Source organism: Sebastes fasciatus, chromosome 7, assembly GCF_043250625.1.
Source record: "Sebastes fasciatus isolate fSebFas1 chromosome 7, fSebFas1.pri, whole genome shotgun sequence".
NCBI lineage: Eukaryota > Metazoa > Chordata > Actinopteri > Perciformes > Sebastidae > Sebastes > Sebastes fasciatus.
The window spans coordinates 19,574,906-19,592,093 of record NC_133801.1 but is presented as its reverse complement, the minus strand read 5'-3'; the positions used below and the strand labels follow the sequence as shown (position 1 = coordinate 19,592,093).

The following is a 17,188-nucleotide window of genomic DNA, read 5'->3' as shown; positions in this document are numbered from 1 at the left end:
CCGAAGTGAGCCCCGGACTGAACTGCACGGATTACGGCCTCTGGCGGAAAAGACCATCATGACGACAACGCCAAACAAATGTTCTTATCGCAGTAATGGTTTAGAGTTTGATGTCAAAACATCAAAATGGAAAGATGACGGATGAGAGTGTGAAAGAAGTGAAGCATCTGCCTAAAAACTATCCATATTTTGTCACTTGACATAAGGGCTTCCCAGGATGCAGCTGTTGGATCATGTGTGATATGATATAGACATGGGAGAGCTGGAATTTGTTGTTGGACAATAGTGGAGCTCTTATTTTCATGTCTTCCCCGGAGCCTTGACCTCTAGGGTATCTGACAATTGAGGTGTGCAAATAGGACAGCAATTAAGTTGTGCAATTAAGGACATACACACATTATCCAACCAAGAATCTTCCATCAAAGTGGAATAAACTGTATAGATGACCACAGGGAAACTAAAGAAACAATGGCATCACTCAAATCAACTGAAAACATCTCATGCAAATAACATGGAGCATAATAACCCAGTTTTTCTTCTTTATTTGGGCAACATCTAACCTCAGATGGTTATCAGAGTCCTCTCATAGCCCCAGGCTCCCTTTCCACCCTTTCCCCAGCAGAGATAGAAGGAGCAAAAGGAGCAGCACTCATCCGATCATAAACTGTATTTTGATTTCCTTCTTCAAGCCTGGATGCGTTGATTACAATAAAGAAGGTCAAAGTGATTTAGGGTGAAACCCCCGGAAACATCTTTCCTGTCGGATGAACCCCTCGCAATCTTTTTCTATATTTGTTCCTTTTTTTAACCTTCACTTTTTCTTTTTGTTTCCTTTTGACTCAAATCTTTCTTTGCTGTACACTCAAACACATTTGCACTTTTTTTTCTCCTCCTGTTTTTGCAGTGGATATGAAAATGGAGTATGAATATGTATGCTGGAGAAGCGAGGATATTGCCTATGGTGAACCGCTATGCATAATGCAGCTTTTTCTGTCTCATCTACATTCATTCAGACACACACACACACACACATACACACACTGAGATTCATACCATCACGTGCATAGAAAAACAGGGCTATAAATCCCACTCCTGCCTCCCGCTCTCACTCCCTCTCCTTCAAACACACACACACACACAAAGTCACATAAATACATTTCAGATTGCATATATATACGTTCATAATAGCGAGTAGATGTTCTATGTGGTGAACCGTGTAGCACTACAGATAACGGCACACAAAACACATTCAGGCCAAATAACAGATGAAGTCAGTGGCAATACAGTCTTTGCAGTGATGCTACAGAAAAACATAAAAGGGGAAAAGATATGATCATATTTGATAGGAGGGTGCTGCTCATTTACTATACAATGACTCCAGATTGAGATATGCATTAGGGTTGCATGACAATGTGTCTCTCTGCTTTTGTGTGCAGTCAGAAAGGAAATCATTGCTAACATGGTGTCATTTCACTGTAGTCAAGAAAGAAAAACTGCATGGCATGATTTTAGGAGATGTGAATACGCTATGCATGCACACACACATGGAGGAGGGGGATGAGGGGTGGTAAACAACCCCTATACACAGTTTATGCAGTATCAGTAAAATATTAGGCAGCCATTTCAGCATTTGGAAATTCACATCTCCCACTTCAAAAAGGATGATTTCCGTTGTTGAAGTGTGTGTCAGATTTCTAGAGATGTGTTTTTTTCTTCCTATTCTCCCTCAGAGACAGGGCCATGAATTGTTTGATAGTAAGCAGAACAGGAGAGGGTGAAAGATAGAGTCGATTGTGAGATGTTAAAGTGAGATTGTTGGGATTATTTTTGTCATTCTAAGACATGACCAATCAATCTTATCTCCATGCGTAATGGAGAGGGCACAGCGCTACCGGACACTACTGGTGTGCGTAAAACCTGTTGAGTGAGCGGTGCAAAATCCACGTCACGTCACTGTGTGAGTGACAGCTTAATGTAATAACGATGTTAAAGGTCCCATATCGTGCTCATTTTCAAGTTCATACTTGTATTTTGTGTTTCTACTAGAACATGTTTACATGCTGTAATGTTAAAAAAAAACTTTATATTCCTCATACTGTCTGCCTGAATATGCCTGTATTTACCCTCTGTCTGAAACGCTCCGTTTTAGCGCATTTTGACGGAATTGCAACAGAATTGCGTTGCTAGGCAACAGCTTGGGTCCATGTGTACTTCCTGTCAGCTGATGTTATTCACATACACTGCAACCAGGAATAAACTGGGACACATTTTGAATGTTTACGTTTAAAATGATGTCAAGGGTCTAAATATTGTATATTCGTGACATCACGAATGGGCAGCAATCCTGACAGCTTGTTTCAAATGCAGAGTTTCTGAATACGGGCTGTGTGTATTTCCCTTTGGATTGAGTGTTTCGATACTGACACAGTATTTATATAGGACTTAAGCCTGCTTTATAATAAAAAAAACATGAAAATCTCACTTTTTTATAATATGGGACCTTTAAGATCTACAGCTGCGTTATTAAACAGTCATATTTTTTTTTTTATGAGTGGTGCGTGACAACGAAATAGGCTAAAAGCAAGATTATCCCTCTTACCAAGTCCTTTCATGCCCTATTGTCCGCTTATAAAAGAAAAGAAATCATCAAATCAATTTGTTAGGAGAATTTCCTGTTCTGAAAAAAAGTGCCTTAAAGGTCTCATATTGTAAAAAGTGAGATTTTCATGTCTTTTATATTATAAAGCAGGTTTAAGTGATATATAAATACTGTGAAAGTATCAAAACACTCAATCCACAGATAAATACACACAGCCCGCATTCAGAAACTGTGCGTTTGAAACAAGTCGTCAGAATTTCTGTCGATTTGTGATGTCACAAATCTACAATATTTAGACAATTACACAGTTTTAAACGTAAACATTCTAAATGTGCCCCAGTTTATTTCCTGTTGCAGTGTATGTGAATGACATCAGCTGACAGGATGTAAACATGGACCTTCCTAGCAGCAATTTCGTTGCCATTCCGTTGATATGCGCTAAAACGGAGCGTTTCTGACAGAGCATGAATACAGGTATATTCAGACAGACAGTATGAGAAAAATGTGTTTTTTTTAACAATAAAGCCTGTAAACATGTTCTAGTGGAAACCCAAAATACAAACATTAACCTGAAAATGAGCATGATATGTCCCCTTTAATGCTCCTCACATCTACTGGCCTAGGTGTTCAAGACAAACGAGAATGCTCAGATTAAATATATGAGAGCGAGTGACGTCTTGTTTGCGCTGCTCGGGTCAACTTGCCAAGCGCAGAGCGCACCAACACTTGACAATGAAAACAGGCTTTGCTCGCCGTAGCACAACGAGGCAGGCGAGTGAACCTGAGAGTGACATGGAGCTATTATACTCTAGAGCTGTCTCTCTCCAAGAAAAGTGGCAGGTGGTGCCGGCACAGCGGGACTCAGAGCCGGAGAAATGAGACACACATAGATGGGGCCCCCTTTTTCATGTTTTGATCTAATGTCACTGTTTGGAAACGTCCATGCGTTATTGGAACACATGCGTCATGATGGACAAGTTCTGCACATTCATCTGTACAAATGATCAGTTTTCTTTCCATCTAATAGACCAAAAATAGTGAATATTGAACTATATGTCACACAGCAGGATGCCTACCCAGTCGCCAAATACAGGCAATATGGAGGCAGAGAGGGGCCATGAGATACGCTGATGTCTCACCAAGAAATCATAAGCTTTTCTCTTTTTCGGTAAGTTAAATTTACTTTTGTTCTGGATATTCATCTAAATATGTGAAACCAAAAGTGCCCCTTTGGTGTTAAAAGTACAGAAGAGAGAGAGAGAGAGAGAGAGAGAGAGAGAGAGAGAGAGAGAGAGAGAGAGAGAGAGAGAGAATTTAAAAGGACAGTTCCACTGAAATTAACTTTTTGTTGCTCTGCAAAAGCAGATTTCAGCAGTGTTTCTGTTTTTACTTTTTTTTTTACTCATGACCTTCTGAGGTCACAGTAAAATGAAACAAACCACAGATGTTGCCACCTAGTTTTTCATTAAAGGTCAGAAAAATAGACAAAAAACTGTTACTGTTATTTGATGCCCTTTCCCAAAAACATATTTTTTTACACCCTGATATTTGGAGAAACAGACAGTAGAGAAGTTGTTACACTATACTTCCATTAGCCACTATGAAGCCTCAGTTGTCCAATCCAGACGCAACATCTGTGAGTGCATCGTGCGGGTGTAGCCGAGGAGCCACCAGAGTCTGACTCATACCGCAATTACTGGGCTTCTCCTCTATAGTCGCTATCTGTTTTGATTCCAAATTTAACACACAGCAGCCCAGAGGTCTGCAGATCAGCAGCTCAGGACATTCTCAAGGATACACAGGAGTCAGCTTGTAAAGGTGTGAGTAAATACAGGTGATCTGACAGCAGATCAGATGCATAAACTCTTCACACTTTTGAAATGGTCGTGACATTTCGTGTTATTTACTGCAATCAAGAAAAGAAATGCACTGACATTAAATGGCATAAGTGGCATTTCATCTTATCAGATAGACATAGGGGGAGTAAATACATGGAAAAATAATGTTTAATCCATCAAATGCACAAATAAAAAAAGCCACAATATAGGAGCCAAAAGTGTTATACATCTCTGCAGGAACACTGTAGTGCATATTCAGTTTAATGTGGAGTGTGTGTTGCAGGAGGCCTGTCGACCGAAACTGGATAAAACCGGAATCACATTAATTGATGAAATAATTATAGCAAAGAGCTCTAACTCCATCTCGATCTACCCATGGCATTTTTTTCCTTGAAATTTGCACAATTCCTGATTGAATCTCCTCAAATTCCAAGCGACTGTCCTTTTTATGACTGATACAGAAATATATTAATTGTAATAATTATTTCCCCCCCCAATTTCTCAGGCCCTGTTATGGCCCATGCATCAGGCCTCTGAAAGTAGATTCCCACACAGCACCTCAGCTGAGTTTGTCTCAATTTTATTTCCATAAAATGACAAGCAACCTCCCAAATCATGACAAAGAAGAATGAGTGCATCCTCCACCCCTCCTCTTCCTCTATCTCTCCATCTATCCATCCCTCTCTCCTCCTCCTCCTCTCTGCGCTCATATGGGTGCAGGTGTGCTGATATGCAGCCAAACCAAAGCAACAAAACGGTCAGTAATAACATAATGAATGCCGGAATTAATGACAGAAAAAAAAAATATATAAAGAAAAAAAATCTCTTAAAAATGATGTAGTGGTGTGCTCTGAAATAATATATTTTCACACTGGTGTACAAAAAAAAAAAGCAGAGACTTTGTGTGCCATTCTAGGAGGCGCGGCCGAGCCAGGAAAATACGCAGTACTAATGCATATGCATGTATGATAATAGACCTACCTTTTCACCCTTAGAATAAAGTTTATTAAAAATTACACACATCTAAAAATACACAGCAGCAGCACGAGACAATAAACTGCAAAATTCGTGCAAAACGAGCTGAACATGGCGTTGAAAAACAACAGAAAATGGAAGTTTTGTTTTCCCACTGCGTTATCTACATCTCTCCCATCTCAAGCACTCTTTCCGCTCCAGTGGCTGCTCCACACACACACACACACACACACGCACACACACAGAGGCTCACACACACAGAGCACATCTCGTTCAGTCACGGGACAGGGCGATGTACAGTGTGTATAATCGAAATAGACCCTGTAATCCAATTACATACAACAAAAAACAGCACACACAAGTCCTCTCCGCATGCAGCTGCAGCCTGGCAGAGGGCACTGCCAAGGCCAATGAGAACCAGGACCATGAAACACACACGTATACTGCACACAATTATAAATAAATACTTCTGATTCATTTCTAATTTAATTAGGTATGTAATCAGCCATCTTCAGTTACAGTACCAGTGCGTAAAAAAGGAAAAACGCATAAAAGTGTAGTGAAAATTTTTTTTTTTCCCTCTCCATTATGTGCCTTGTTATAAAGTGATGTAAATTCACAAATAACAAAAAGGAACATATCGTGTATATTTAAAAAAAAAAAAAAAAAGGCAAATCATTCTCTTCCATCTGCAGCATTTTAGAGCGAAGCCAATCAGTGGAATCATGGTGCCACAGAAAATGGTGGATGAATAATTAGAGCAGAGGGATGATAACAACAACTGAGTCTGAGCATGCATGCACACTGGCACTCCTCCTGCCATCTTATCAGAAGAGAAAACTAACTGTATAATATACGGCCTCCTCTTAGTCTTTTTTAAATATCCAACTGGGGCACATTATCTACAAATTAAAGGCCAGGCGCTCAATACCCCCCATCAGTTCACACGTCTCTCAGAAAAATCTATTGACCCTTGTTGCCACGCACACACACAAATTGATGTTTACGCACTATTTTAGTGCTCCTTCCCCCCAAAAATATGATAAAAAGGATGCTTTAAGGCTTTTAACCCCTAGGGACCCCCCTCTCTCTCTCTCTCTCTCTCTCTCTCTGCCTCCCTGCGCGCACACACATACACACTAGCATCATATTTGTGTTGGGACAGGGCAGAAAAAAGTCAGCGGATCCATTAAACTACTCTGCCCCCCTTGGACTTTATAGCGAGTAAACAGCCTCCAGATGTGGCCAGATGTGGCCAGCTGTGGCCAGCAGCAGCAGCAGCAGCGCTCGAGGTCTACCCGTGCGCGCGCGCGCCTGCAGATCCTTATCAGCCTCTCCTCCTCTCTCTATTCAACAGCCTCCATATTCACGACACCTCCACATATTCATCATGCAAAAAAAAATGCAAATGCCGTTGTCTTTTTTTCCCATCTTCACGAACAGTGTGCACTTTTGGACATACATGTGTGTTTTTCTCACTTATTCGTCCAAATGAAGTGCATATTGATTTTATATGCTCATCAGCTTTTTTTTTTAATCACATCATCATCAGCTGATCATCATTATGAGACATTGAGAATGCATGAGAAAAACCCGAGCAAGGAGGGAAAATGAACGCTTATCTGGGAAAAATGTAATTTCAAAAACATTAAGAAAAAGTTACCAGTCCTCTTTCCAAAAGGTGCTTTAGAGTTTGATTCGACCTTTATGAATCCAACATCAACCTGATAAGCTCATAAAACACGCACAGCAACAACTTGCACTGGAGAGGAAGACAGACATGCATGCAGATATAAAGCAACACTTCACAAGAGAGACATTATCCAAACCTACCTTCTTGCAAAGAATACAGCAGAAGTAAAGTTACAAGCCACATGCCATTAAAAGCAGTTATATTTCACAGGAATGTTGTGCAGCCTCCCCAGAGAAGAGTGCACCAGGCGAGGTGAGGCTCCTCCGTGCTCTGATGGACTCTGGACTGGTTCTCTGCTGAAGCTCCCCGGCGGTGGTGTCTCCAGTCTCCAGCCCTGGTCCCACACTCTCCGGCGCCGAGAAACGAGCCGCGGGAGAAAGTACCGCCTTCTGCTACCTCTGTTCTCTCCTCCCCTTTACCGGGACGGGCTGCCGTCGCTCCTCCTCCGGTATCCTAATGATGCGCCGTGATGGAGAGGTGAGCTGAACGGAAACCACTGGGCACCTCTGGATTTACGCGCACCATGGATGTATGCTCTTGATGGAGTACCAAAGTTCAAAACGCAGCCGTCATAATAATAATAAATTTATTTATATAGCACTTCTCAAAACAGATGTTACAAAGTGCTTCACAAAACAGTGTTCACAAAGTCATAGTGTTGTATGTCACAAAAATAATAAAAGTCATAGTATAGTATGTCATAAAAAACTTAAAAGTCATAGTATGGTATGTCACAAAAATAATAAAAAAGTAATAGTATAGTATGTCATAAAAAACATAAGAAAGTCATAGTATGGTATATCAGAACATCACAGATCAATAATAATAGAAGTGGTAAAATGGTAGGACAAGTTCATAAAACAAATATACAGTATATATACATAAATGTGTATAAATGTACACATGCGTCCAGAAACGGATGTGTACATACATATATTTATACCCTTCGACTTAAAGGAATACTATCCTAAAAAGACGTGTTTTCAAAAGTTTTTTAAAAGTGGATACAGAGTTAGGTGATCGTATCTCTATAGGAAGTTGCATTCTAGTGTTTGGGAGCTCTGACAGCAAAAGCCTGGTCGCCTCTCGTCACAAAATTGGACCTGGGAACAGCAAGAAGTAGCTGATCAGATGATCTCAGACCACGTACAGGCGTATAGGGTGTTAAGAGATCCAATATGTATTCTGGGGTCATACAAAGTCATTTAAATGTTTTATATGTACGATACGATACGATACGATACGATACGATACAACTTTATTGTCAGTTTGCACTGAAAGTCATTTTGCATCCATAGGCAGCTCAGTTTGAGAAAAAGTACACATACAATAGACATACTGTTACCATAGACAGACAGACAAGTAAGACCCATCAGGCAAAAAAAACAAAAAAAAACACCACAATTACATGTCTTTAGCAGCACATTAATTATTATTTAGCAACAAGATGGACTGATGGACAAAAGCGTTCTTAAGCCTGATGCAGGTTAAATGTAGGGACTCTGAATCGCCTCTTGGAGGGCAGAAGTTGATATTCCCCATTTAAAACATGTAAGGGATCATATGGGAGGAAGTTGCTAATAAAGCAGCCGTTGGAAGGGAAATGTTCTGTGCGTTATTTCCCATGCAAATCAACTCAAGGATTTCCATAAATCAGTTGCCATTGTCTTTAGCTGTGGTGCGCACAGAGGGAGAGAGAGAGAGAGTAAAACCAACAGAATGTGCCATTGTAAAGTTAGAAAAGAACAGTATCAAGGCTGGCGAAAGTCATATTTGAGATGGTCCCTTTGGAATATCTCACAAATATTCAACATGCCAAAGTAGATCAGTTCCACAATATTTTGGCAGCCCCATCTGAATTATATTGGACCTTAACTCTCTTTCATTATCTCACAAGGAGTCTCTTGAACATGAATTCATATACATCCTGTGACTTCCCTGCACTATGGACTATTTCCTATGACCTCCTATATACATTTTTTTTATCGGAGCTGTACCAGTGTTTGTTGTTCTTGTTGTTTTTTTATTCTTATTGTGTTTGTGAAAATAAGAAAACCCAATAAACATATTTGTGAAAAAAAGAAGAAAAGAACAGTATAGGAGTGCAAAGGAGAAGGAGTGCAGAAAAGCTGCAGCCTCCGTTTCATTCAAGGGGAAAGTGGGAATGTGCTCTGAGCACCAGCGAGTCACTTTCCTTTACAACAGACTGAATAGTTTTGGTATTATAAACGCAGCATATAGCACTAAGGAATTATCTACAATCAGCCTCGTTTAAAAGGTGTGTATACTGTGATTGATATGGTCAATACATTCATTAAATCTGATCTGTGAATCTCGCCCTTTGATTCACCATCTCTCTCACACACCTAAGGGTACAGAAAGTGTGCGCTCATGGACGCACTGATCCAGAGTCACCTTTGTTGGTTACTGACTTGAGAATCATCGTTTTAAGAACAAAACTGCCCATTTAGATGTATTAAAGCTGCAGTGGGTAGAAATAGAGCAAATATGATTTAAAAAAAGTGTTTTTTATAAAACGGTCACTATATATCCTGACAGTAGTGCATGAGACAGGTAATCTGAAAAAAAAATCCAAGCTGGAGTCTTGCCGTCTCTGAGCAGCTGTCACTCACGAACTCTGACTGAACAGTCAAACTAGGCAGCGCTGATCAAATATGAATCAATATTCTGTTACTCTAATGCCTATTGCTTAACTCAAATGTTTTCAGAAACATCTTGTAGTGTACTGTTCAGCTGTAAAATGAGAACGTTTGTGACCTGGCAGTCATGTTGAGATCAGTTGAGGAAATACCAAACACCGCCCACCAGCCGGAGTACAGCCAATAGGAACACTCAATAGGAACGCTCTCTCTTTGAAATAACGTGATTGGCCAAAAAATTGATTTTTTAAAGCCTGAAAACAGAGCCATGAGAAGTTGCAGAAGTCTAGTTTTCACTCAGAACACTTGAATTACAATATGCTGGAAGGTTATAATGGAATTTGTGCCAAAAATATCCTGCCTACCCCCGCTTTAAGAGTGTAACCAAAAACATTCACATGACCAAACAAATAGAAAGAAAATCTTTAAGAACACTGTGAGTTAAACAGACTAGCTGCAAACTACTTTCAACAAGGAAGGATTTTCCCAAACAACCTGCAAATTCTGTAGTCACACCAGCCTGTTTTACATGTGTTTACATTGCAGCTTAGCACCTGACCAGGACCCAATCTAAACATCTCACTTCAGTAGTCGGGTTTAAGTGTCAATGTTTTAAATATTCAAAATAGCTCATCTTAATCTGGATCTATACTCATTAGCATCAGCAGCCCCAGTGGGAGTGGAGAGTCAGTATCACGGACTGATCTACAGACTTTTCTATAAAATAAATTGTCCTCCCACACAAATTTTGGCCATCACATTTCACTCTAAATCAATTATTAAAGAAAAACTGACCCGCATGGCCACGGAGATTTCAACACTGCATGGGTTCAAAGCTGTCTCATTCAATCGTCTCCTCTTTACTGTCATTCAGTTTCAACTCCTGAATAATCAACACACAATCAAATAAACACCAAAGCACAGCTGATTGTTGTTCATCCATTTCAGACCAACTGCAGAGAATCTACTCGTTGTCCACTCAGTCACGCTACTTATCAGACAACAAACACTTTCTACTTGACATAACCTCAACCACCACTCTTTCCGTGTCTCTCTCAGTAAAATAGTGTTGCGTTTTTTGTGAGTGTCCTGGTTGTGGAATGGAGCTGAGGCAAGCTGTGGCCTCTCTCACTCCCACTGAAGAGCCGCTGTAGTGTGGCAGGCAAGGCAGGCACACTGTGCCTCCACTCTCTTATTATGTAACAGGTGGAAACACACACACACACACACCCACGCACCCTCCATGTCTCGCTCTCTTTCGAACAGACCCACAAACGTCCACGCGCAAACATGCACACGACGACAGGGACACATATAAAGCGTACACGGAAGCACTTCCGTTATTCTGTACATCCAGATGTGTGCTCTAAAATTAGTTTTATAGGTGAACACATTTTCAGTTTCAAATCACCTCCCCCAGCCACTAACCAGGTTTAAAAGTGCAGCCTGTAGGGTATGGTGAGTGAAACTAGTGTCTAGAAACCCTCAGGGAATATAATCTGTCTCAGCATCCTCTCCCAATGACAAACTGGTCACATAACAGCACCCAACGCCTTGACACTCGCACACAGAGGTCCAACCATGCAGCCCCGTATGGTAACACATGAAGGACTCCCGTCAGGACCTCAAAAGGCAGCGTGGCAAGCTGGTTAAGGGGCTGACGTGAGTCGGCCTGACAGCACCAAGCAGGTTGTACTGTAATGTCAGCAAGTGATCATCATGGAGGCTGACAGGCTGAGCTGGGGCCAGCCGGGCCGGAGAAAAGGCGAGCAGCTTCCAGACAGCTCGAGCGACTGTCACTGAGGATAGGACCCAGGACGGGCTGCCACCACCACCAGCGATAAAAAAAGAAAAAAATCACAGCGCCATGTGACTCATCTCCATCACTCTACCCATCACTCGTTGCCTGGAGATAGGGAAGGAGATGGGAAATGAGGGGAGAGTTTGTTGACTGAGGAGGAAGACGGGTGAGCGGGGGGCAGCAGCAGAGAAACAGAAAGCAGAGCGAAGGGGGGTGAGGGGCAAACACAGAGAGTGATGAGGCGGATAAGTTCATGTGGATGTTAATGTTAATGCTCAGACAATCAAAGCTCCCCCTCAGGCCCCCCGACTACATGCTAGGATCATATTAGCGCTAATGTATCCAGTATTAATGCGCAGCCCTGCAGCCTAGTGCAACCATAGCAAAGTCAGAATTAGGAGAGAAAGAGGATACACGGTACTACCGCTTCGCTCTGTGCAAGGTCACAGGGATCGAAACGAGAACGGGGAGAGAGCTGCAGGAATAGGGGCGATGGTGGTTGGAGGAGCTGAAAGAGGCAAATCACTCGATGATGAGTCAAATGGAGGAGTTATGTTCCTTTAAAACCGCATCACGGCAGTGAAAACGGACTTTAAAAACACACAAAAAACTGCAGTTTGTGTGAAGTGCCAGTCAACGTGCTGCAGAACTCCTTTTTCCCCCTCAGTGGGGCCGCCTAGCTAGCTCCGCATGCCGCTGTGTATGAACGAGCCACTGCATTAGGCTAATATGAATCACACACCACCGTGCCGCAGTGCATTAACAGGAAGGCGCCAACCAATGGAGTGTGTTTGCCTTTAAACCAAGCATGCGTGATTGTTGTGGCAGATGTGCGAGAGTGTATCAGCACATCAGAGGACGTGTGTGTGTGTGTGTGTGTGTGAGCATGCGTCTGCATGGCGGCAAAGCACAGGACGTATATTTCTGGCTGCTCTCCTACCCTACAGTCGCGGGGCGTGCATGCATGTATTTGGGAGTGCGTGTTTGCGTATGTGTGTGTTTGCATGAGCGTACGTGCGCGTGCACACGAGACATCAAGGGGTGTTAATTTATTCAAATGAGCTGGGGAGGATAACGAGAGGATGGGGTGAGGGGCGGAGGTGGCTTGTGTGTGTGTAGGGGGGCACCTTCTTCGGCTGGAGGTTCATCTCTCCGTTTCTCTCCTTTTTTCTTCCTCCCCACTTGTTTTTTTTCCACATTTGCAAATGAGACTATTTGCATGGCTGAGAAGGAGGGAGACAAGGGAGACGACGAGATTGAAAAAAGAGGAAAGAAAAAAATTAGAGATGGAGGAAACGGCGCGATTCTGAGGCAGACAGAACGCCCGCAGACAAAAAACATACCGTGCCAGGGCGATACCACCACTTCCAAGATGGCTGCCGCTGGAGGCGTCCTCTGTGGGACCAACCCAGAGACCCGTTTGCTCTCGCTCCGTAGTGGGTGACACACAAACACACTTTCTGACTTCGGCATGCGTTCCTCAAGCATAACGAGGAGGATGAGATTCGAACGGCTCGGTAAAGGATTAACATTTATCATTTGAATTTGAATATATTATAAGACTGAGTCAGATGGTTGTGGCTGCTACAGAGATATTGATCAGAGATATCTAGTGACACCCAGTGGTCACAAGTAAAGATGTTATCAGCAGAAGATCATGCACTATGTGAATTCCTCACATAGGCTGATCTTTTACATTTTCCAATTGGTGACTCCAATTCAAGGTCCATAGATTAATAACGCCAAAAGTCTGGCCTGCTGATCAATTCTCTCTTTCTCTCAAGAAATGTGGTTCTCCAAAGAGTTTGAAACACTGAAGTGTGTTACTTAAATATTTGTTAAATTTAAAAAACTAAAAAAATATTTGTCTGACAAAACTGCCCCATATCGGGCATACTTTAATCCATCTATCCATCCATTATCTGTAACCGCTTATCCTATTCAGGGTCGCGGGGGGGCTGGAGTCGATCCCAGCTGACATTGGGCGAAGGCGGGGTACACCCTGGACAGGTCGCCAGACTATCACAGGGCTGACACATAGAGACAGACAACCATTCACGCTCACATTGACACCTACGGGCAATTTAGAGTCAACAATTAACCTAACCCACACGTCTTTGGACTGTGAGAGGAAGCCGGAGAACCTGGAGAAAACCCACGCTAACACGGGGGAGAACATGCAAACTCAACACAGAAGGGAGCCCCAAACCGGGTTTGAACCTGCGACCCTCTTTACTTTAACTCACTGTCACAGTAAACAATAAATAATCTTTAACTTGATTCATTTCTAAATAATCAGTTCTTGACAAGGCAGACAAGTGGGCGACTGCCTCAAGGCCCCAAAACACTGCTGCTCACTGCTTTTCAGTTGGTTTTGGTATAACGTGACCAATTGTATATGTGTAAGGGAATCTGCACCACTAAAGTACAATATGAACTAAGGAGGGTCCTGCAGCATTATGACCTAATCCTGTGTTTTTCTTTATGATGCTCATACGCTCCTCAAAAAAGTCATGTGAGGTGGTTAAATTACCACAAACTAAACATGGTTTCTTGGCAAATAATGAAGTCATGTGTAGTCTGCTGTGTGCACTGTAAGTAATGAAAACTTCAAAGAAACAGGGTACATACTCTAGGTACGGAGCGGGGGGTCAATGGGGACCCAACGACAACCGTTTTGCCCTGGGCACCTCTAACAGGTTAATCCAGCCATGGTTCTCTGCCGTTGCACAAAAAAACATGTTATAGCTAGATTAATGCCATACGCCTAACTACATTAATTGGGTTATCACCTCTTCATGCAACTACCTTATATGTACCACAGCATCGACACACACAGGAAAGGCAACAATAAAGTGGGTTACTGAAAGTGTCTATATAGTCATTCAAAGTAACTGAGTATTATTGTGCATGTAAACTGTCATACATCCACCTGCTCCAGGGCAGTTAGAAGAGCAACATGTATAAATAAGGGATGAACAAACAGAAATAAACTACTGTTGACACTCAAATCTTTACAGTTCTGGTCTGTTACATCACATTAAGTCAACAATAAACTGACGTGTAAGAGAGAGAGAGACAGAAAGAGAGTTGGCATGTGTGAGAGGACGTTGTAGAGCTTAGCTGAAGGCAGACTTTCCATCTTGACCCTCTGTGCTTTGATCTTATCACTTTCCCACGCTTTAACACTCCTGTACCTCTGTCTTACTGCTTAACCTGTTCCACACAGACATGCATAAGCTCTCACACACACACACACACACACACAGACACACACACACACACACAAAACACACTCACAACAACAAAACGAACGGACATGAACATCAAAATGTTGCGGTTGCTGCGTTACAGAAAAAAAGCTTATTTAAGCCGCCTTATATTCTTCAGTTTCTACGACTAGAAGAATATCAAACTGAACTTAAAACATGCATCATAGTTTATCTTTTAGAAACTGTGATTTGACTGACTGGTGACAACTGATTGGTTAAACCATGTAGTGACCAAGGCCAGCTAAGAAGGGACCACACCGACATTCATTTGAAGGACAATCCTATATCTTTCTTATTCTTTACAAATCACATTAAAAAGACAAAAATCAACGACGAACTGTTCCTCCTAACAAGTACTACTGTACCTGTGCAAAGCCTGATACTGTAGCTTCCTCTGTGCCAAAACTATTCAAAACACATCAGTGAGCCACGGTGTTGAACTTGGCGATATGTTCCTACATTACCATGAACATGAACACTGCAGTTTGAATAGATTCCTCCTACGACTCAAGTCAATCCAGGTGAGCCCTGGGCTGAAGATAGTCCACAACAAATACACAATAAACTCCTGTTTGAGTAGTGTTTGTTAAAACTACTGTACTATACGTTCCTGACCTGAAGATTTACGGCTTCAGGAGGAACCAATCTGCTTTGGACTGACAGTTTCGGGGAGTTGAAAAGCATTGAGAGAGGCACTAAAGATCAGTTGGTTTTTGATGAGGTTGAAGACTTTCATGAGATTTGTTAAAAACAAAAGTTATTAGGGCCGCAACTAACGATTATTTTCATTGCCGATTAATCTGTCGATTCTCGATTAATTGATTAGTTGTTTGGTAAAAATGTAAGTAAATATAAAATGTCAGAGTATGGTGAAAAATGTCGATCAGTGTTTCCGAAAGCCCAAGATGACGTCCTCAAATGTCTTGTTTTGCCCACAACTCAAATATATTCAGTTTACTGTCATAGAGGAGTAAAGAAAACCGAATATATTCACATTTAAGCAGCTGGAATCAGAGAATTTTGACTTTTTTTTCTTTAAAAAATTAGTCAAACCGATCAAATTAAATTATCAAAATAGACGGCGATTAATTTAATAGTTGACAAACAATCGATTAATTTGTTTCTAAAAAATACAGATGTAAATAGATAATATATAAAATCGAGTTAAGGTGTAGGATATCGCCAACCATCCATTAACTGAAACCTACAGTAAGCCTTCAGAGATTTAGCCAAATGAGAAGTACAAAATAATGTAAATAATGAACAATTGGTCAAATTTGGTTGAAGGCCACTTAGCAGCATTTTGTCAGCTTTGACACAGGCCTGGTCATCTGCACTTTGACTCTCACAACATGAGATGACTTAATAGAATTGCAGCGATCATTGCCACGCCAAACTACAGGTGTATAATTAAAATTTGTGAAGGGACAGGCCCAATAAAACTAAACACACTGCACCAACTGGAAGAGCAGCAGCCACGAGGTTTGAGAAGTATGTAGGTTACACTTTATCAACATCTTGCCCTTCAAAAAATGTTCCATCCATGCAAGGCACAACACATTTCATCCACCTGTTTGTTTCCCTCAGTCTCAGCAGATAGCATCCCTAAATGCTGATGGGAACAGTAACAGCTCAGCCCTCTCACACCTGTCCAACATTGTGTGTGTTGTTCTACTGATGCTATCAGCTCTAGTGAACTGTGTGATACATGGCTTCTCATGCTTACCTCAACTGAAGAAGCCCTCATGGAAAGCAGATGACCTGAGCCCTGGAGGGATCCAACCGGTTTAAAACTGCTGGAGAGTAGGCTGTGTTAACTTTTACAGCTCTTCTTCCCCACAAATTCAGCTATCTGAGTGGAAAAAGAAGAGAGAGAGAGGGGGAGAGAGAGTTAGAGAGAGAAAGCAGGGGGTCCTTGGGACTCACCCAGTTGACAGCTCCTGTCTCTGCCTGTAACGACTTATTTATTCAGGGATAATTAATCAGGCGCAGTTTTTCTGTCTGTTATGATTAATGCTCTTTGTTATCTGTGCTGCAGCGGTGGAAATACATTCATGCAACTAAAACAGTTAAATGCAACTTGTATTGCTTCTTTATGGTGGCCTGCTGCTGCTGCACATCTCATATTCAGGGACTGGCCTATTTTCAGTGCTACAGTTTGTTTGTTTATGTTATCTCTGATGTTATCTAACATTTATCAGACTAGTGTGTCATTTATAGCCAGTAAACATTTTATTATATCAACATTGTTTTACCTATTTGTTCTTTCCCCACAGTGTTTAGAGACAGGCTGCAGCTTTCTTCTTCTTCTCGGCCTGTGGAGGTGAAGGTGTGCTTCTTCTTCTTCTTC

At 41.7% G+C, this 17,188-nt stretch overlaps 1 protein-coding gene and 1 long non-coding RNA gene across 5 annotated transcripts in view; both read right to left on the bottom strand.

Moving 5' to 3' along the window:
* The window catches only part of dscaml1 (Down syndrome cell adhesion molecule like 1), a 117,750-nt gene extending 110,024 nt beyond the window's left edge, over positions 1-7,726 (bottom strand). Inside the window, exon 1 of one of the 4 annotated variants that reach the window (XR_012594737.1) lies at positions 7,246-7,725. Coding sequence is in view for 3 of the 4 variants with exons in the window: in XM_074642086.1 (XP_074498187.1) it covers positions 7,246-7,288 (43 nt within the window). In the remaining variant the exon portion in view is untranslated. Of the gene's footprint in view, positions 1-7,245 lie in introns of all 4 variants that reach the window. The other 3 variants (XM_074642086.1, XM_074642085.1, XM_074642084.1) reach the window with 3 other exon arrangements.
* A 156-nt stretch (positions 7,727-7,882) lies between these two features.
* On the bottom strand, positions 7,883-17,188 carry LOC141770755 (uncharacterized). The gene is made up of 3 exons (XR_012594623.1): positions 17,094-17,188; positions 16,565-16,686; positions 7,883-8,208 (listed from the first exon to the last, which is right to left on the bottom strand). It is a non-coding gene; the product is annotated as an uncharacterized LOC141770755 (long non-coding RNA).